The 22,446-nt window shown below is 43.2% G+C and overlaps 1 protein-coding gene across 2 annotated transcripts in view; it reads left to right on the top strand.

The window, feature by feature from the left end:
• The first annotated feature begins 8,779 nt into the window (after positions 1-8,779).
• The window catches only part of ST6GALNAC3 (ST6 N-acetylgalactosaminide alpha-2,6-sialyltransferase 3), a 529,436-nt gene continuing 515,769 nt past the window's right edge, over positions 8,780-22,446 (top strand). For both annotated transcript variants that reach the window (XM_046007184.1, XM_046007194.1), the window contains exon 1: positions 8,780-8,939. In XM_046007184.1, the coding sequence (XP_045863140.1) occupies positions 8,922-8,939 (18 nt within the window). In that variant the 5' untranslated portion in view covers positions 8,780-8,921. The remainder of the gene's footprint in view (positions 8,940-22,446) is intronic.

The following is a 22,446-nucleotide window of genomic DNA, read 5'->3' as shown; positions in this document are numbered from 1 at the left end:
TTATCTTGCAAATGGAGGTACAGAATGCCTTTGTTCTGGATTATCTTCTCAAGGATGTTTATGTAACTCACAGTCTTGGAAGAGAAAAATACTATTTCCTTCAGGAGAAACAGGCTGGCATGCTTATTGTCCAGTATAAAATATTTGAGTTCTCTAGGCTCAAGGTTCTTCTCTGAAACACAACTGGCTGCAAATGCAAATGTGTGGTTTTCTTCAAGTTTTGTTGTGGGAATTGGGGCTTGAGGAATGGGTGCAAATGCTGACGTTCTCTGCCTGTGAGTGATCGCTGGGAGTACTGAATAGCCTTATGGTCGTTGGTAATAAATGGTCCTCTATCTCTGGCCCTGGAGTCCTGGGCTTTAGCCAACAGCCATAAAATGTGCAGATAACTTCTTAGTTTGCATGTAGGATAAAATTTCAGGCTCTTCACAAATCTGGTCAATTGCTCTGAGTATTTACATTTTATCCAAACAAATACTTGAGACAAACTAGTAGTTTCTCAAGCTAAAAGATCTCCCTTGGTCTTTAATTTTCTGTTGAATTTAAACTGAAAAACTTGCCCGGGGAAAAGGAGCAAAGGAAATTATAAAAGAAGGAAGGGGTAAAATGAGGTGATGGAAATACCCAAAGTAGTGAAAAAAAGAAAAACAAGCCAAAGAAAAGAGCACGAGGACATAGATATTAGACATTTGTGTATGTTTAGACAATTTTTAAACCTGGGGTTCATCCAGGGTGCCTAGGTGGTTCAGTCATTAAGTGTCTGCCTTTGGCTCAGGTCATGATCCCAGGATCCTGGGATCAAGCCCTGCATCGGGTTCACTGCTCAGTGGGAAGCCTGCTTCTCCCTCTCCCGCTCCCCCTGTGTGTGTTCTCTCTCTCGTTGTGTCTCTCTCTCTGTCAAATAAATAATATATTTAAAAATAAATAAGTCTGGGGTTCATCCAATGTCTGTGCTGTTAGATGTACTTTTGTTGGAAATACAGGCAACAGGTGGGACACCCAGGTGGCTCAGTCGGTTGAGTGCCCGCCTGATTTTGACTCCTGTTGTGATCTTGGGGTCCTGGGTCAAGCCTTGGGCTCCGCACTCAGTGGGGTGTCTGCTTGTCCCTCTCTCTGTCCCGCCCCCACTTGCTGTGCAAACAAGGGCATGTGTGAGCTCTCTCTCAAATAAGTAAATAAAATCTTTTAAAAAGGAAAATATAGAGAAGCTAGTTTATCAAGAGAGAGGTGGCTTACCATTTTCATCTCTTTTTAAATGGCAAATTTTTATTGCACTTCAAAAAAGGAGAAAATGGAGAGCAAGTCATTTAAAATGTAAGCTGTTGAAAGATGAAGGAAGTGATATTATTCTGGTGTCCAAATCACGTGATGCTTGCTTGTCCTAAATACTGCTGCACTCACCACTTCGAAGAGAAGACTAATCCTATTTGGAATATGCCATTATGTAATGTGTAACATTGTATGATTTCTTCTTTCTTTTTTTCTTTTTTAAGATTATTTATTTATTTATTTATTTGACAGAGATCACAAGCAGGCAGAGAGGCAGGCAGAGAAGGGCGGGTGTGTGTGTGGTGGGGAGCGGTCTCCCTGCTGAGCAGAGAGCCTGATGTGGGCTCGATCCCAGGACCCTGGGACCACAACCTGAGCTGAAGGCAGAGGCTTTAACCCACTGAGCCACCCAGGCACCCCACGTCGTACAATTTCTTAATTACAGGTGTCAGTAGATACTACAAACTCAGCTATTTAAATATTTGATTACTTTGAAAACCCCTATCTCTTCATCTATTAGACAAAACGGATTTATTTACAAGATCCTATTCATTTCATTAAATGAAAATAAAGATAAAATAAAGTGGAATGGACTGAAAAAATCACAGCATAGGGGCGCCTGGGTGGCTCAGTGGGTTAAAGCCTCTGCCTTTGGCTCAGGTCATGATCCCAGAGTCCTGGGATCGAGCCCCGCATCAGGCTCTCTGCTTGACAGGGCGCCTGCTTTCTCCTCTCTCTCTGCCTGCCTCTCTGCCTACTTGTGATCTCTGTCTGTCAAATAAATAAATAAAATCTTAAAAAAAAAAAATCACAGCATAAGTCAGCGAGTCATGTTTAAAGAGAATAAATATTGAATAAACATAGTGCAATGTGAGTGATTAAAAAATACCGTATAGAGTGATTTTTAAAAATCATGATGGAAATAAGGCAGCTTCCACTTAAAAGAAAAGCATCACTGATTTCCTAATCAACTGAGAACACCCACAGGAGTAATTACAGGCCACTCTTGTCATTAAACATGGTCTGCAAAATCCATCTAAATCAAGTAATCACCCTGTTGATTAAAAAACAAAAAAGCCAACTGCTAAAATAATCTGATACATTCCTTATAGAAGAAATGTGAGATGATCTGAGAGTATCATATGTGGTGGAAGAATTAATAATACATCCAAAATTCTCTTCTGAAAATCTTTGAGTGATATCCAAAATGGTAGAGCAATCTGATTTTCAATTTTATAAATTTGTGATTGCTTCTCACCTGGTGTTCTTCGTTATCTCTTTGGAGATATTTCTTGGCTTGGGGCACAGAGTGGTGCTGGATGCAAAGAAGAAAAAAAAAAAAGCCAGGAAGCCTGTGATCTATTTGGGAAGCAAGGCCAAAAATGAAAGGCAAAATAAAGATTTAGGTAATAGGACAAGTTGATGCGAGAAGAAATACCAGCAGATAGGATGTGAAGAATTTTGCAAATGGTCATTGCTGGAATTCAAGTAGAGGAAACGGCACTAGACTAGGGTGGTCCGAAAAGACATAAAGGACCAAATGGGATTTGACCCGGGCCTGAAGGATGAAATCTGGCTCAATGAAGAGGGCAAAGATGAAGTCTGATTGGCAAATTACCGTTGGGCTAAATCTGACCTCTAGAAAGTTTTTGTACACGTTCAGAACCAAGAATGGATTGTGCATTTTTAGATGTTGAGAGAAACAAAGAATGATATTTCATAACACTGAAAATTATATTAAACTTAAACATCAGCATCCATAAATAGATGTTATTGGCACAGAACCACTCTCTATTTGTTGATATGTTTGGCTGCTTTTGTGCTAGGATGGCAGAGTTGAGGAGTTAAAACAGACACCTAATGGCCCAAGCAGTCTGAAACTTTCACTATCTGGATCTTTCTGACAAAGTTTGCTGAATCCTAGGGTCAGAGACCACTGCCCTATTTCTTCTAGGGCAGTAATGATGGAAAGAGATGTTGGCTGGCCTATAATAGACCAAGATGTGGAGATAAAGAGGAACCACTGGAGGTTTTGCATGTAGGAGGAAGCCACACTGTTTCCTAAACACATCACCTGAGCTTGCAAATGTTTGTTAAATCAACAAAGGAACAAAATTTTTCAGATTCCTAAGTGCTCTGTTGCTTTCTACTTGTCGCTTTTTTTTTTTTTTAAGATTTTATTTATCCATTTGAGAGAGGGAGAGAGAGAGAGCATAAGAAGGGTGTGGAAGACTCCCCACTGAGCAGGGATCCTGATGCAGGGCTCCATCCCAGGTCTCCTGGGATCATGACCCGAGCTGAGCCCAAGACAGGTACACAAACAACTGAACGACCCAGGTGCCCTCTATTCGTTGCCCTTGAAAAGAATGACTTTCCCATATGGGATGTGGCCCTTGACTCTCTTGGATTGTCCATCCTAACTTCACAGTGGTGTACTGTGAGCAGCTGTCACAGATTTTTACACTGTTGGACCCAAAACAATACCTTGTGTTTGGGGGTTTCTCAAGAGCATATTTAGATGACTTCTCCTTGCACCATTCATCTTTGGATTACATGACTTTGCTCTTCTCCTTCCTACCATAGCCAGACATAGCTACAGAAAAAGTGAGTGTTTGTATTAACATAAGAAATTAGAGAAAAAAAAAAAATCCTAGCTCTTTCCAGAGGGCTTGTGAGAGCCAAATCATTAGAGAAAAATTGGCTCAGGCAAAACAAACTGCAGAAGGAGGCCAACTGTGAGACCCCCGTCCTGTGGGTCTTCCCATCAGATCCACCATGGATACATTTCAAATACTAGATTTCCACTCTAATATGTTGAGACAGTATGTCATCAAACCTCACTAAGTGGTGAAATCCAAGAAGAGTGTACAGAAACACACATGAGAAGAGCCTCACAATAAAAGGAAAACAAACTCTAAGAAACGTGGTTGAGATTTATCAGACTCAATTAATAATGGAGCTGTCAATGGCCTTAGAGAAATCCAATACAAACCAAATTCCAACTACCTGCCAGTGCTTCCAGCCATAGTTACTTTCAATTGATTATATTTTTAAAAGATCTTAGGGGAGAACTGTTTAAGAAAAACAAATCTGGTTAAAACCTAGAACATTAAAGAACATTAATTTCAGATTTTTCTCTTAATTAAAAACAGATTTTTTTTTCCCTTTTTGGTTCATTTGAGAAAAAAAATTGAGAAAAGATGAGAACTTCCAATAAGAAGAGTAGAGCTGAGAGGAAGTTGAGAGAGAACATTAAGGGAGAAGGAGAAAATATATAGAGTTTGAAAAATACAATTCTAAAGCATGCATAACTTGTTTTGGAGTTCATCCCAGATAAGTATGAGTATAGTCAGTATAACGATGAATTCTGTATTAGAACTGTGTGCAGTTTTGAAAAAGCAGTAAGCCCAAGTCTTGGGAATACAAAACGGATGACATTTTAGAATGATCTGCTATCCAAAATGGAGGGAAATAAAGCTTAATCCACATGTCAATATATTCTCATGTATATCTAAAAGGGCACATTCATAGACATACTTGGACACAGACATCCATATAGACATCCACAAGGACACTGACAGGGTAGGCATGTGTTTTAGGGTATGAAAAAGTTCCTAGGTCATTGCCCTGTAACAGTGCAATGGTTTCTAGAAAAAAAAAATCATTTCCTATTCTGGCTCAGAATATTAAAAAAAAAAATGATTTTCCCATAACATTGTATAATGGATCTTCCAGTCATGGTCTCCTATGGAAGCATAATTTATGTAGTGGATGACAAGAAGAGTTTTATGATATCTGGAATTCATTTAAAATCTTTAGATGGGAAAAATTGAGATCCAATTAAAGTCTTAATAAATGACTCTGTGTTGAATATAAATATATTAAATTAATATGTGTGCAAGATGAAATTGGAAAAGTTATGGAATTCTTCATTTTAATTCTATTTCTATCAGGAAACTGTGTAACTCTGAGAATTACTTGGTAATGGGGTTGTTTACAATGAAGCAAAACTGAATTTAAATAGGACATTTTAGCACATGACTGGTCATAACTCATGAGGTCTTGGCCTTAAGGCATATTGAGATCTTATTGATGAAAGGCCTGTGAGGCGAGGGAAGATGGACCAATTGGAGCCAAGAAGGGCCCTAGGGAGACCCAGGTAGGATAGGACCAGCCCCCAAGGATCTTTCCAGGAAGGGAAAAAGGGCAGTCATGTTGCTATATGGCAGATTCCATTTTGTAGGTAAGATACGGTAGTGAGGGTCTTTGGTGGGAGGTAGCTCTCGTGGGCAGAAGGTGGCAACAGCTTTGTTGTATGGGAGATCTGGATGGGATGGACAGTGTCTTTGTTAAAGGCCCCAGGTGCTGAGGGAGGATAGATACAAGGTGAGTGTACCTATCCTGAATAGGTACAGTCAGATAGTAACTATCTTCTACTTATTTACATAATTGCCCTAGGTTTTATATCCTAGTGTATTATCTTAGGGAAATATATACTTACCCTAGGTTTTCTGACTACTAAACTTAAGGCAAGAGACTAAAGCTGAATGGTGACCAATGACTGGCTCCTGACATACTGGGCAGCAGTTAAGATGGCAGACCCAGAAGTCAAATTACCTGAGTTCAAATCCCTGTTCTCCCACTGACCAGCTGGGGAATGACAATATCCATATCGATGTTGTAAGGATCACATGGGTTACTGTATATAATTGCAAGGTGCGGTTTGTTATCTTTGGAAGTAGGTTTTTGGTTTAAGTCATATAACTAGGGACTTGGAAAATTGGGCTATATCCATGGGATAGACTAAGCTATTCTTATAGTCCAGCAAGTTATAAAATAAAAAAAGATCCTGGCCATACCCTTCCCTGGCTGCACCTTCATGTCCTAGTAGGTTCAGAATCTGTTTTCATTTCCATCCAACTGCTTTTTCCCATCCAGTAGCTGTCCATCTGAGGCAGTGACTGTTGCTGTTTTGTAAAACTTCTGCCCAGATTTATAAAACTTCAGTGCAGATTTATTGTAGAATCTACTGAGTTTGTTTTTAGATTGTTATAAACATGCCTTTACTCCTGTCTGTACTTAGGCATAAATGTGGATGCTAATAAAAAATAACATTTGGGGGAGTGTGGGTATGGATGAGTGGAGAGTTTAATTCAGAGAGCCATACCCAGACTGTTGGAGCTGGCAAAGCCCTCATTATACCCTCAGTTGGCTATACCCAAGTCACAAGATGCTAAGTTTTTGCCTCATCAATGTTTATCTTTCTGAGACATTCGAGGTGAATGGCAATCATCTTATTCATCCTTTCCTACAAGCTATCTGTAGTTAACCACCCCCTCCCAACCCTTACCCTCCGATAAAGAGCTACCATTTTGAGAGTGTTCATAGTGCCAGGAATTGAAGTGAGTGGACTTACAAACATCATCTCATTTAATTCTCACAAGGATAAATACTACTATGTAAAGTAAAGGTTAAAGAGAGGTTAAGAAACGTGAACAAGGTCACCCAGTAAGGAAATGCTCAGCAAGTTTGCTTACTAGAGTCAGCTGGGTTGTTGCCCAGACTTTCTGGAGAGAGAATGATGTGCCCTGTCCACCCTTGCCCCTCTCACCTGCTAACATGCCAGATTCTGTCTCTCTTTCCTTAGAGCTTTGCTTCTACTTTGGTTAAGGACCTGATCATGTTATAATTTCATGTATCTCTTATCTTTCCCACTTGACTGAATCTGAGATGATGTTAGAGACCCCGAAAATCATTCATTCCTGATGGGTCCTGTACTACCTCACTAAGTTTTTTGTTTTTGTTTTTGTTATTAACTCCCCTCCAGTTAGTGGTAGCTCAAAAAGATTTATCTTCTAGTAACAGCTCAGTAAAGGTTTGTCGAATTCATAAACGAATAAAATACTGAGTTTTCCTGGCTTACTAAAGATCATGAGCTAAAGAGTGTTTTAAAATATACAGTTCTAAAAAAATTTACAGTCCTGATCAACCAAATAGAGGAAGCTCTTACTGAACTTACTGATCAAAGAGTTTTTACTGAAAATAGAGCAGATCTCTGAACCACACGGAGGGTCTGGAGGAAGGAGTAGGAGAGCAGGGAGTGTCCCTTAGGAAGAATGAAAAGAGGGACTTTCCCTGGGAGCAGGTAGTCTGTCCACTCTCAGTGTTTGCAACACTTTTCGTGTGGTGCCTCCTGCTTGCTCAGGATTCTGAATGTTCTCACCAAGAAAACGCCAAATCCCTTGAAAGTCTGGTTTCTGCCTTGTGGTTTGTGAGCCAATCTCATGACGTCACAGCCACCAGCAGCCCACAGTGCTTTTCCTGACTCTATGTAGGCAGACCAGACAGGGCTTCTAGCAAGTGAAAGCTCTTTTGGGTAAATATTTTGGGCCTGGTTTTAAGATTTCTCTGACAGACCAAGTGGCGGAAATCTGTGTCTATATACAGAATGCTCTCTCTCCCTTCTTCTGCTATGTGTGTGATGTCACTTTCTTCAGAGAAACAACTCTGTTTCTCTTAGCCAGTTCCTTGCTTGGGAATTGGGCTTTCCTTGTTGATTTTCACTCCAAAAGGACTGCTAAGGAGACCCAAAATATATCTTCTCCCAGGCTGTCTGCCTTTTAAAGCTGCTCTATCACCTTTTGTTTTATCATCAGAGACTTGCGTTACAGGAGACTTTAGAATTAACCTTGTTACTTAAGTTGCAACAAAGTTCATTCAAATTCTAAACTTGGGGGATGGGAGAACGAAGTCCTGTGCTTGTGGGCACAAACCCAATTTATAAACGTATAAAATCAACGTATATATATATGAGAATACATTTAATTTTCATATAAATATATACATTCTATTTACTGTATATTTATGTAAATACTTTTTTAAAAAATAAACGCACAAGCTCAAATCAAAAAGCAATTAATATATGTCTGTGTACGTGCACACTCACACAAAACATACAGCCTAAGTTTTCTGGCGTCTTTTATTGATAGGTATTTGTGCTCCCTTATTAGTGGCAAATTATTAATTTTAGATGAGCTCATCACAGCATTTTTAAGCAGAGGGAAGGCTCTATCGTTAAACAGCCCGGGGAGAATTTCGTCTGCTACTTTTGAAGAATCCTTTGATGCGCCCAGAGCCTGTAGAAGGGTGATTCCAAACCCACGTAACTTTTTAAAAACTGTGAAATGTCTGCAAGGGGTTCTCTGATCTGCTGGAGGAGACCGAATCGAGGAGAAGAAAAGGGCGCTTTCTCGCCACAGCAAGACCCAGATCCCCGCCTGCTGCTCAGCAGACTTTGCATACGTTGAACCACAGAACCTTTACTGAGGAGGGGGGCGGGGGGAGAAAAAGATGGGGAGAGAGAAAAGAAAAAGTAGCAAGCATCGAGGGGCTGCCGCGGGAGACCCGGACGGCACGTAATCCGTGGGCGGGGTCTCTGGGGCCGCCAGCCAGTGGATGGGCCCGGGGGCGGGGCCGCGGCGCGGGGGGCGGGGCCTGTGCCCGCGCAGCTCGCACCGCGGTCCCCTTATTTGGATCTGCGGGAATGTGGGCTGGAGCGGTCCTGCCGCGGTACCAGCCTCCAGCCTGTCGCCCGGACTGCCCCTGACCCAGGCGCGCCCGCTGCTCGGTGGCAGAAGGGCCGGCGGAGCGCCATGGCCTGCATCCTGAAGGTAACAACTGGGGTCTGTGGCTCGGACGCGTGGATGGCCGGTCTCTTGCTGCTAAGAAGCAAGGAGTCAGCCGCGGTCCCACCGCATCCTCATCTCAGTTGTCTTTTCCTGGCATTGATTTTCTTTTTGTTCCTTTGGCAAATGCATATGGAGGGAGCTTCTGAAACATGCAGCTGGCACGGCTTCTCTTCCCACCATTCCTGCCTGCTCGCGCCTGCACTGAAGGAGCTGCAGACTGTTGGCTCCAGGGGAGAGCAGGGCTCTGTGCCGAATAATGGGGATGGCAGGGAGGGGAGGGTTGCTCCCGCGGGTCCCGAGGCTCTGTTGCCTGAGGCCTTTCAGGGGCCAAGGAGAATGGAGAAGAGTCTGGGCATGGGTGACTGGTGGTAAAGGATATAGCACTTTGAATGGGGGTGAGAGTGAGCAGAGGGGTGTTCTGTTGAACATTTGATCTGAAGACAAACTTCTGAGTTTACAGGTAGTCCCTTAGGAATGAGTTTTCTGGCTTTATGTGCCATTAACTTTACTTCGGAAAAGTTCACAGAAGGATGTTTTTATTAGTAGAGAATTTCTGACCCTTAAGTGCATAAATTTGAACAGACCCCGTGATTTCACTACATATCAGAACCCGCTGAACCACCCCTTCTTTGCTGAGTTTTCTTTCCCCAGAAACTTGGTTCCCTCAGAACACTTGGTTCTGAGCCCAGACCAAGTGTCGTCCTGGGTTTATAGCTTTGTGGTGTCAGGTGGGAGGATGTGGATTCAGTGCCTCACTTGATAACTTTTCATTCCACAGGGAGAGGTGTTTTATTTGTTTTTTGTTTTCATTTTTCTCACGCCTGTCTCTCCTCATGCCTAACCTGACTCCTGACTGCCTGAATCTTAAACATTCACAGCCTGAAGGTTTCCTGGGCCTTGACTGGAGAATGTAAAGGCCTGTTTGTTCCAAGGTTGGGGGAGCTGTGTGTGATAGAGGAAAACACCACAAAAAGAGTTTTGTTGTTGTTTATTGTGAAATACGATTTGTTTCTCTGTACGATGATTTGAAGCCATCTACTGTTATACTGGTTGCTACCTGTGTCATCTTGTCATCTTATACCATGCCTTGGTGTTAATGATACAAATAAGAGACTAACCTAGGAAAGGTTTTCTTGTTCTTTTTTTTTTTCCTTAGCGTAAAGGAGGTCAGATATTTCCTGTGACTTTTCTGAACTTCCTCTCTTTGGATTTGGAACATTTTCTGGGACATAACAAATGGTAGCAAGATCAAGAGGAAATACGTAATACACTGGTATTACAATATGAGATTTTTAACTTGGGAGACCCAGCACAAGGACTGAAATAAGAGTATGAGTCATTCTTTACTATTTATTTTATTATTAGCTAAAAGGGAAATTGAGGAGCATGGTATTTATTGGCCATCTTCTTCTTTTGGTTTCTCCCTGCCTTATCTTGCACATGTTCCAAACATTTTTAACTAATACCCCAAGCTACACATGAATCTGATCCAGGCTTTCTTTTTAAGCACCTCACATTGACCTCGTACATTTGGGGGCACATCTGAGTTCTCCTTATCTTTCCTCCACTGAAACCCATCTGGGATGCAGACAGATAAACTTCAAAGAGGTTTGGATTCAAAAAGACCTTGGTCTGTTTGCAGGTTCTGCCTGTTGCCACCTGTGTGGCCTTGGACAAGTTACTTATATGTCTCTGAGTCAGAGTTTCCTCAATGTAAGATCAAAGGAATAGCACCTACTCCCCAGGGTTGTTGTGGGAACAAAGTAAGATAGGGGAAGAGAACTATGCTGTGGCATAGGCAATGGTATTTGCCACTTTTTTCTGACATGTAATGATAACTATAGATTAACGAATCTGTAATATGTCTTCTGTTTCTTTCATATACTATAACTCTCATTCTTACATCGAACGCTACAAGGTGAGTAACATTGTTTAAAACCCCATTTTAGGGGTGCCTGGGTGGCTCAGTGGGTTAAGCCTCTGCCTTCGGCTCAGCTCATGGTCCCAGGGTCCTGGGATCGAGCCCCGCATCGGGCTCTCTGCTCAGCAGGGAAGCAGGGAGAAGCCTGCTTCTCCCTCTCTCTGCCTGTCCCTCTGCTTACTTATGATCTCTCTCTCTCTCTCTCTGTGTCAAGTAAATGAATAAAATCTTAAAAAAAAAACCCATTTTACAGACGAGGAAACCGAGGCTCCTCAGTTTAAGAGATTTGCCAAAGGCAACAGGGTGAAGTTCAAAGTGAGCTTGGTTTAGACCCAGATTTGCCAGCCTTTCTTATACTTTCATGCTGTTCTCTGTACTTTCTCAGGTGACCACTTTCTAAAATATCCTGATACCATTCAGAATCCTTACCACATTTGAGAAACAACATACCTTTGTGCAGTGTTGGTCTCAATGGCCTATGGTAGGCCTTTTCCCCTTCTGGTTTTTGGAAGTTCATCCATGGCGGAGTGGAGAGTCCTGAGACCCGGATCCAGTGCAAGTCTGACCTCCTGTACATGATCTTAGGCAGTCACTGCATCTTGCTCATTTTAGAATGCAGATGTTTATGATAATTATCTGATAGGGTTTTATGAAGGTGAAATGATGGACTTCTTTTTTTCTTTCAACTAAACATTTTCTGCCACATGCCATCCTGTGGCATCACAGGGTGTATGAACCAATGACTTGACTTGGTTCTCAAGTTGTTTACGGTGTTGGAAAGGGAATGGAAAAGTAAGTGAACGTTTATGTTACAACGTGAAGAGTAACATAGATCTGTGGAAGGCATACAACGCAGAGGGGGAGAGCCGTGAACCCTCCTACTGACTCCTCAAGACAGGCTTTCCATGTCCTGCATTGGAGCTAGGTTTTGAACACTGCCTCAAATGTACTATCATGGAGCTTTTTTTTTGAAAGATAATTTTTGAGGCAATGGTAACTTTACTCTTTGGGTGAAAACTAATTTCTTAACAGATTTTTGAGGTCGATTTTATTATCCATTTTTATATATGAGAAAACTGAGATAGAGTTTGATTAAAATATCCTTATGGCCTACACAGTAGTGACCCTAAAAGTGGGGATCTCTGAGTAGCTCAGAGGAGAAGCCCATGCCGTGGCAGCCGGGAATGGTCCTATGTGGCCCTCAGAACGGTCCCCTCAAGGTACTGTGTATGGGGAAGGCCCATTCTGCCCCTGCACAGAGCTGGCTTTCCTAACAGAACGATGATTAGTACCTCAATAATCATTAAATTGTGAAATATATATTCACTCTACGTTGCCTGGGCTTTGAAGCTAGAACTATGTGGGTTTTAATTATGGCTACACCACTTATTAATTGTGTAACCACAAGCAAGTTTCTTGATTTCACTGCTCTGGTTTCTGAAATGGGGATAATCATGCATTCCTCAGCGGGTTATTCTAGGGGTTAAGTGAGAATAACTGCGCATTAGAAAGCATAGGCTAGTTATAGTTTAGTAAACACAAGTCCAAGTCTTAGGTTTCTTGCCATGCTCCTGGTCAGGCAGCCCTCCTGGGGAGTTGTGCTGTTGTGAACAATTAAGGGAAGGACTAGTCTTTTTCCAAGGAGTGTTTTTAAAGGTCTCGGAGATTTTGACAGACATGAAAGGTATCTCATTTGTATTTATTTGGATTACTAGTGAAGCAAAACTTTTACATTCATGTTAGTCATTTGTTCTTCTTCTGTACATTAGAGATTCTTAAAATTTTTCATGTAATAAAACTTGTTTCTGTTTCCTTTTATGATTTATACTTTTAGTCGACAGGTCTGCCTTGGGCCCAGTATCTGGTGCACTTTTAGTATTTACCAGTATTTGCTGAATTGTATTCCGTTGCCTTTGTATCTGGCGCTAAAGGGGTCACTGAGTGGATATGTAGACACAGGACACTTATGAGTCATTTCTGCGTTAGCGAAGATAACGGTTTCGCCAGACCTATGAGCACGAAGCAGTTAGACAATAACACGACAGGTGCTTGACTAAGCCACCGCTTTCTTCCCTCCCAGTCACCCATCCCCGTGTAACATTTACTCAGATGGATGAGAAATTCGGCGACTGGTGATACCAAGTTATGAACTTGGCGTCTTTTCATTTTCTTTTCCTCCCCCTGCCCCAGACCTCATTCTTCACCATATTGCATCAATTATATCTAGAAGAATCTCTCAGATCTGCCTGTTAACGCTCCATTCTTACTCTCCGCCTCATTCAGGGCCTAGTGTTTGCTCTGTCTTTTGAAGTAGGCTCCCTTTCTTCAGCCTCCCCCAAATCTGGCCCATCTTCCACATCACTGTCATGGTATTGTGCTAAAGGGCAGTGCTGATCAAGCCACTGCCAGGCCTGAAAGCTTGTTTTGGCTCCCCAGTCCCTGGGGGATGAAACTAACTATTTACCTCTAGCTCCGCATTCACTCACGTTCCTTCACCATCTTGCCTCTACACACATACCTGACCTCACCACCTGCTGCTGCAGGTGGTGCAGACACCCAGACACTTACCTACGCTCATCCCAGGTCTGTAGCTCTGGCACTTCCTCATGGCTCTGTGTCACTGTGGGACAGCATAGGGGTTAACAGCCTTGGCTTTGAGGTCAGAGCGACAACCTTGAGCAGTGAGATCCATCAGCCTCCGCTTCCTCAGCTGTGGAACTGGAACAGAAGCAGTGCTGACTTACTAGAGTTACGAGGAATAAATGAGCTAATTCTGTAGAACAGAACCTGACATATCAGTCCTGGGTAATCATTAGCAATCCGTTGCTGCTGGCATGCTGTTTTCTCTGCAGGAAATTCCCTCCGCTATCACTTTTCCTCCAGCGACAAAAGTCCTGCTCATCTTTCAGCTCCTAGGTCCATGTCCCATCTGCGGGGAAGCCTTCCTGTGCTTCGGCAGGCTTCCCCTGCCTCCCGTGGTCTCAGTTCTCATCTCTGTAGCAGCAGCGATTACCCTGTCCTGTCAGTTCGCTGTCTGCCTTCCTGACTTCTGTTTGGGAATTGTAAGTCAATCAGCTAGTGTTTGCTGAGGACGATGAGTGAATGGTGCTGTTGGTGCCGGAGTATATGGATGGAAGTATGGGCGGCTGCCCAAATGAGTCTTGGGGACATCTACAAGCAAAAGCCTTGTCTTAATGCAAGTTGGTATCCGTCAGACCCAGCCTGCCTCTCACTAAAATGTTACCTAAATGTTTGTTGAATGCATCAATGCATTAATGTATTCATTTTTTGTTTTTATTTTTATTTATTTATTTATTTGACGGAGAGAAATCACAACTAGTCAGAGAGGCAGGTAGAGAGAGAGGAGGAAGGAGGCTCCCTGCGGAGCAGAGAGCCTGATGTGGGGCTCGGTCCTGGGATCGAGGGGATCCTGGGATCATGACCTGAGCTGAAGGCAGAGGCTTTAACCCACTGAGCCACCCAGGTGCCCCCGTTTTTTGTTTTTTGAGATGCAATTTCTAGACATGGGCTAACCTGTCCTCTTTTGTAAACAGCTGAAGTTTTCATGGATATAGAATGGATTTTTTCATTCTAACATATAGCAAGTAGGTTAGAGCTTATCAGTTATTTTTCTCCTTAAATTCCTTCCTGTTTGCTTCTCGTACATCTGTTACTGTGTCTCCTATAAAATCTGGAGCTAATTTGAAATCTGGAGGGAAGCGGAAGGGAAACCCCGGACTGAAAGGAAGAGACAAGGAAGTGTGGGAATGGCTTATCTTTTGTTACGATCATTTTGGTTCTTCAGGTTAACAGAAACAAACAAAAAAGCAAAAGTAAAAACAAAACAAAACAAAACCCCCCAACACCCACAATCCCAATTTGTGGTTCTCATACTGAGGTCTCAGAGTGTTTGAAAACAGTCTGGCTTCGCTGAGCCTGGAAAGCCACAGAGACTTCATAGATACACGGATTATAAATCTGAAACTCTAAGATCACCCAGCAAGTGGAACAGGCGAGGCCCTTGGACTAATAAATCTGCTACGATGTTTCTGGGATGCTGAGGTCTGGGCAGCGGTCCTGGCTCATTTTCAGTCTTAAGGTGACTGAACAGAAGGCTTTGGCAACTTCCAGTTGCACACTTTGGGGAACGAGTGTCTTGTGGAGAAGCAGCGCTCTTTGGATGAATTGAGAACAACGGCAACAATACTAGCTGCTGTTTATTGAACACCTAGAGTGGTCAGGCTCGGTCCTGTGCTGAGTGCTTTAAAGGCCTCATCTCATGCAAACTGGGATTATAATGAAGACCCTGAAGTTCAAAGAAGCTAAGTAGCTTGTCCCAGGTCCCGTGGTTAGTCAGTGGTGAAGGTGGAATTCACCTGGCTCTGTGTGGTTATGTGGTGTGTCTTTTGCCTTCAGTGCCAATTTAAGTGAATGTTTGTGGGGACTTTGTGTTTATTTCACCATCTACTACCCAGGCGATACTCCGTCTAGACAGCTTCCTAACACCCGCCTGGTTGGGATCACTTTTAGCTGTGTTGTTTTTATCTGTTCCTTCTTCAGAGTTTCCTTTGTGACTGAGGAACTAGGGGAAATAGAGGGGCCACAGAGACTGGGGACGTTAGAAAGTTCTGGTTCTGCCTCCAACACTGAATAGCCCTTTGATCCTGCGTAAGTCACATGACCCTTCCCCCTAGCCTGAGCAGCCCACACGTCCCTTTGAGGGTGGGAGTGAAGGAGAGGGGTCGTACAGAGGTAGATTTCCCTTTGGGCCAAGATTCAGGGCCCCTCCAAAGTTCTGGGAAGAGGTCCTGGATTTTTGTATTTATAATTTTCTATTCATTTTCCTAAAGAGACCCACAAATCGTATAAACTTCAGGCTCCCCAACCTGGATCCCCTCTGGAGCAGCATTTTAGTCCAAAAGAGTTAATGCTTGCAAAGGCACTCTTCAAAGCAGAATGCGCCGCACACATATGGCAAAACCATTATTAGTATTATTAATAGTTAGATAACAGCTTGAGTCGAGGAGAGCTGTCTTGGGAACTGGTGGGCTTTAAAGAAGGGTTTAGATTTGAGGAAAGCAGAGGGAGCCTATTAAGCTTTCCAGTAGATGACTGGGGAAAATTATGAAATCTCCTCCCCAGGAGGAAAATTTCTATCTGTTTGTGAAAATTTAACACACACTTGTGCCTGAGGCCTGGGAGTTGGAGGAGTTCTTTTCTGTTTCCTGGCTTCTGGGAAAAGTGGAGGAAGGCATTTTTCTAATTGGAGAGAGTAGATTTACAAGTGCTACCAGGATCCCATTACAGAAAGCTGCAGTTAGCGCCTGGTTATTAAAAGGCTCATTATTCAGTTTATGGATTATCCAGATCCTGTCTGTCCCCGGCCGTTCTGATGTATACCTTTTATGCATTTTACTGCCAATTAGCACCTTCACCAGAGTCAGGGAAGGGAGAAGAGCGAAACCCCAAATTGTTTAATTCCTCTCTTTGTTAACAGCTGTGTCAAGGGTTGTTGCCAGGAAGGTGGTTATAGGAGATGGCCCAAGTGAGGTGAAGGGATTATCTGTGCTTTCGCTATTGTTTTCTTTCCCCCCCCTCAGCTCAAGGACTGAGAGTCCTGGCTCTGGTTCTGATTTTAAACTGATTTAAATTTGCCTCATCAGAGACCTTGGCCCAGGGTATCCAGAGATTCAATAAACAGGAGCCTCGGGGTAAGTAACGTTCTCAGAGAGGCCCTGTGCCCCAGACCCCATCATCTCCGGGCCTCCTCTCATTTCCCATGTGATGTGGAGGGAGGGGGCTCACAACATCTGGTGCTTGGGAGAGTGGGGGAAGTAACTCCAGAAGAGATGACTTGGGGGCCAGGAAAAAGGGGTCCTTGTACTTGAGTCATTCTAGTGTTTGTGTAAAAAAGAAACACATGTCTCTGCCTAGACGTAGTCAATGTAAATATGTAAATAAAAACACATACCCACATTCATTCAATCAGTTGTACCTTCCTATTAATTCAGATTTGAAAATTCTTACACAAAAATCCTTCTTGGAAGGCACTTCTCTCTAATTTCAGAGGCTATTTTGCTTGTTTGTGTTAGTGTATTTATTAGCTGTGCCTTTATCGGACACAAAAACAAAAACTTCTTTGGTTTGTTATGAAAACTGTATTTGCATCTTGCCCTGAGAAGGTCCTGATGGCGAGGGAGTGGGAAGTAAGATGTGTATGTCCTGCATTGACAATGAGTCACAATATGGGTTTAGAACGTGCACCTGGAGCTCATCTTAGGTTTCAAGGACTAGCACGAGCAAGGAAGTGCTCTGGGATCATCTCCCTCCTTGGGACAAGTAGGATACACCCTTGCAGAGAGCAGGGGCTGCCGTTCCTGGCACTGTTGTTTGCTGTTGCCAGCCCCACCAGTAGACTGACTCTAAAGAGGGGTGAAAGTCTCTCTGTGCAGGTCTTGCCTTATCAAGCAGGTAAAATGGCATCCGGGAAAGAAGGACTGTTCTCTAGGGTGCGAGGGGTAAGAAGATTTGGGGTGCAGAGGTCAGAGCTGAACCAGTGCCAAGTCTGATTCCTGCTTTGTGATGCATATGAGTCATGACAGTAGTACGTCTATTTACTGCAGTTTTGTCCCGTAGAAATCTCATGCAGCTCACTTACACAGTTTTACATTTTCTAAGAGCCACGTTAAAACATAGAAACAAAAAGAAACAGGCGGAATTTACGTGAATAACATATTCCATTTAACCCAGTATATCTCAAACGTTTTATTTCAACATGTAATCAATATAAAAATTAATGAGGTATTTATACATATCTTTTGTCAAGTCTTCAAAATTCAGTGTACCTTTGCCATTACAGCATATCTCAATTTAGACGCTAAATTTTCATCAGAAATTTAGATTTTATAAAATGTACAGTTAAAAAAGTAGGTTCCTATGTTCAAGTTGCTTCAGAGGTGCTCAAAAGTTTCCCAAGAGTTGAATCGAGTATTAGTTTTTAAATATAAATAAAATAAAATAAAATGAAATTAACAGTGTGGTTAAAAATGTGGTTCCTCAGTCACAGCAGCCGTATTTCAAAATCTCTGTGGGCGATTGTGGGTAGTGGTTACTGTCCTGGACGGTGTGTTTATCCAGGTCTTCATCCTCACCATCAGAAGGGACCACCAACCAGGGACAGAGGCAGTGAGAGCAGTGGAAGAAGGTGAGGGGAAGGAGGGCCTGCTGGCGGGGGGAGCAGAAGGGAAGGCACTCCTGTGGGTCACATCCTTGTAGCCACAGGGAGGCAAATGATGAGCGAGTCATTAATGCTGGACCCAGGGACACACTGAAGCCTTTCTTGAGTCCTTGGAATTTCACCTAAAATGGAGTCCTAGGTTTTTCCACATCCTGAGCCCGATTGGCCCCCAGATGTTGAACAGCTGTGAATTCTCTCAGGGGCGTGCGGTTTTGGGCTCAGTATGGTGGTGTGAACTCCTGTAGGCTTTGAGGTCAGAGACAGAGTGTATACGCTTTTATCTGAGCCATTGCTTTGCTCCAGCAGGGCAGTCCACACATGGCAGCAATTTGGAATCCGGAATAAACCCCGTGTCTTCTTTTAAGTCAAGAGAGTAGTGATTGGGGCGCCTGGGTGGCTCAGTGGGTTAAAGCCTCTGCCTTCGGCTCAGGTCATGATCCCAGAGTCCTGGGATCGACCCCCGCATCGGGCTCTCTGCTCCGCAGGGATCCTGCTTCCTCCTCTCTCTCTGCCTGCCTCTCTGCCTAGTTGTGATTTCTCTCTGTCAAATAAATAAAATAAAATTAAAAAAAAGAGAGAGTAGGTGATTGGCGTTCCTTTGTACAGCATGTTTATTTTTCACTGCTTGCTCGTGTGTGTATAAATACGCAAATAGCGTATATAGTACGCAAATAGCTGTGTGTCCAGGGGTGCTTAGTGCAAATCGGTTTGCAAACCCACAGCTCTGTTTTGTCTACACTCGTGGGTTGCGTACCTGCCCCGCTCCGCCTCATCTTCTTGGATCATGAGATGAACACTTCGTTATACTAATGGCAGTAGCTGCCATTGGCCGCGTGCCTTCTCTTGGCCAGACAGCCTTCCAGATATCTGTTACAGCTATCTATTATCTCACAAGATTTCAGGACGAGCGTTATTTACTTTAGTTGGACTGACCAGGAACTCTGGTTTGTAGAGCTGAACGGTTTTGCTAACACAAGAGTGCTAGGCCAGGAGCCTCCAGCTACAGCCCTTGGGCCAAATCCCCTGTGGCCTGTGTCCATCAAGCAAGCAAACTGTATGGCCCGTGGTTAAGGATGGGTTTTGCATTGTTGAGTGATTGAAAAAAATCAAAAGCATAATAAGATCTCATGATGTGTGAAATGTATGAGAATCAAATATCAGTGCCCATAAATAGTTTTCCCGGAACACAGCCGTGTTTATTTGTTACTTAGTGTCTATGTCTGCTTTCCTGGGGCAGTAGCAAAGTTGAGAAGCTGACACTTGAACAGCAAAGCCTTAAAAATTTGCTGTCCCTTTGCAGATAAATTGTGCCACCCTCTGTGCTTGGCTGTCAGATCCCTTCTGCAGACTGTGAGAGCTGGGGTCGGGCGGGCCCAGGGTCTCCCAGGGATCTTCAGCTCTCGCCCCGGGGCCCCACACTGCGGACGGCAGAGAGATTTACTGAGCGTGGAGCCAAGTGCTCCATGTGGAAGAGGAAACGAAAGCTTAGGGAGGAGATGTAATTCAGACTCCAGAGCCCCCCAAGTCTGTGGCTTCTGACAGATGTATTGACCGCAAGTGTTAATCAGCTGGAACTGAACCAGGAAACCTGAATGGCCTGTTTGACCAGAGGTTGCTAAACCCCAGAGTTTATGACTCTGTATGTCTGGGTTGGGGCTCAAGAAGTTGTGGCTCTGACAAGCCCCCAGGATGAGTGGCTGTCTCAGTTAAGCGTCTCCCTTCGGCTCAGGTCATGATCCCAGGGTCCTTGGATTGAGCCTGGCATTGGGGCTCCCTGCTCAGCGGGGAGTCTGCCCCTCCCTCTCCTTGTGTGCGTGCGTGTGCGCCCGTGTTCTCTCTCTGACAAATAAATAGATAAAATCTTTTAAAAAGAACAACAAATAGTTGTTGAGTTGTGGAAGGCTTCACACACATGTGATGCCCCATAGAAACTGACAAGAATTTAAGGCAGTTTAGAAATTTAAGTCAAGTCCATTCTAATAAGCTTTTTTGACATTGTGATTATTCTCATTAAACCCCAAGCTTTCTGATGCCATAGGGCTCAGCCCATCATGAATATTGAAACGCATGTGCTCTGCCTCCAACAATGAGGAGCTGGGGGGTGAAATGAACCCCTCACTGGTGGCATTCCTCCTCTGTTTCTGGAAACTTTAGTTTCTTTCAAAACAGTTTCAAAATCAGTTTATGTTGATTTATAAACCAGGACTTTGGTTTCTGCCGTGATTGTATATCAAACCATTTCTGGGCTCTGTTTCCGCCCATGCACCGCCCCCCCCCCCCCCCCTCCCCAGGTCTGTTTCTCTGCCCTGGGTGCAGGAAATAGCTTCTGTAGTCCCATTGTCCTGGCTTTGGTCATGAAAGGTAATGCATTAGTGCTAGAGTTCACGATCTTAATTATTGGCTCTACTTGGTCTCATGTTTAAAAAGTCATTACTTAAGGATTAGGAATGGGGAGAATGAACACTGGCGAAAGATGATAGTTTTTGGTTTTTTTTCATGTTGATGATTCACAGCCTTGTTTGGAATTTTAATAAGTAACACAAAGCATTGGAAACCACTGATTTAATCTCTTCTTATAGGCTCATATTGGTATAAAGAAAATAAATCTTGTAAGGTGTACCTTTTTACTTTTCCTGGCTCTCTGTTTCCATGCCTCCATTCTTTGTGCAGCTTATTTTTCTCATCCCCCCCCTCCTTTTCCCTCTGGCCTCTGAGCCCCTCCCTAGTACCCCTGTTACTGGGATCATTCCTTAGTATGTGTAAAGAACCATAATCTCAGCTCTGTAGAACGGAAGCCTTATAGAACTCTATTACCAAGGAGATGAAACCCTCTCACAGGGTCCCAGGTTATAAGGCATTCCATTAGGAATTCTTTGGGAAATGTGACTCATTTCTCTGCCTGGTATAAAACCACCAGCTGGTGTTCGTGACAGCTCCGGGATGTCATCCCCCACACCTTTGCCACGGCCTGGAGGCTGCTTTACAACTGCTGGTGTTTGCTCTTTTATTGCTGACCTTCTCGACCTTGTGGCCCTTTCTTTCTCCCTATTTCCAGGAGAAAATTCATTCCCCAGAAGCAGCAATTACCTGCCACCTTTCGCCTGCTGCCTTATTTATTCTTCTCTTGTTCTTTCAGTTGGGAGTAAGAGAACCTCTCTCTCCGACCCTGGTTTATGCCACTTAATGATTTGTTCCTTAACTGGCTTAATGTTTATTTAATTCTACCAGGCTGTTTAAGCCCAGAAGCCTGGTTGATGGCTTAAGCTGAGCCAAGATTTTTCTGCTCGTGACTTTTAACTTGTTGATAGAGTAAGGCTTGTTTTCCTTTCCTCCATGTTTGACCCTTGGTATTAAAACCAAAGATGTCAAAGAAATGACATCTGAACCATATACCACCCTAGATTTCTGTATTAGAAAAATTGAAGTTCGCTGTATGTTCTTGATTTGTGTAGGTGAAAGGGGTCTGTATCTGACCTGTGTTTCCCTTTTCCCTTCAGCAAGCAGAGACTTGTGAAGAGGAATTGTATCATCAAGCACTTCGGGAGAACCCAAGAACAGTGGGCAAAAGGAGGGCTGGGAGGCATGGAGATGAAAGAGAAGCTGAGGATTTATTTTTTTGCTTTTGTTTTAAACAATTTTACTTTGTTTATTTTTATATATATATGTTTTTGTTAAGAAATTCCACAGCAAACATGAAGCTTGAACTCATGACCCCGAGATCAGGAATTGCATGTTCTACTCACGGAGCTAGCTGAGGATTTAATTCCTTTCTAAGGGAAATTGAGTCTGCATGGGTGATAATACTATTTGTGACAACAGCTTACAGTTACCCAGTGCTTCCTCTTTTTATTGAGGGCTGTATATTTTTGCGTTATCTCCTTTAATCAAGCCGATAGGGTAGATATAAAGAGTTACAGATTGCCATTTAGATGAAGACATTGAGGCTTAGAGAGGTTAAGTAACCTTCCCAAGGTTGTACAAAGCTGGGTCAGGGTGTGGGTGGGCAGGATTTGAATCCCGGAGTCTGGCTGGAGTAGAATATATGTAATAGAATCTTTTCCTATAGTCATACATGGACAAGCCTATTTGTAACTTGTGCACAATAATAATAATAATAACGAACATTTACTGGGTGCTAACTTTGTGGTAGGCACTGTGAGGCATACATGTGATTTCATTTATTATTCAATAATCCTATTAGAAAAATACTATTATTATCAACTCTGTTTTACCTTCGAGGAACCCTGAGGCTTAGAAAAACTCTTCTGCTTTGCCCACCCCTGTGGCTAGTGAGAAGAGAATTTGAATTTGTGTGACCATATTATTTTTTA

This window comes from Meles meles, chromosome 1 (assembly GCF_922984935.1).
Source record: "Meles meles chromosome 1, mMelMel3.1 paternal haplotype, whole genome shotgun sequence".
Lineage (NCBI taxonomy): Eukaryota > Metazoa > Chordata > Mammalia > Carnivora > Mustelidae > Meles > Meles meles.
This window is presented reverse-complemented; position numbering and strand designations above follow the sequence as displayed.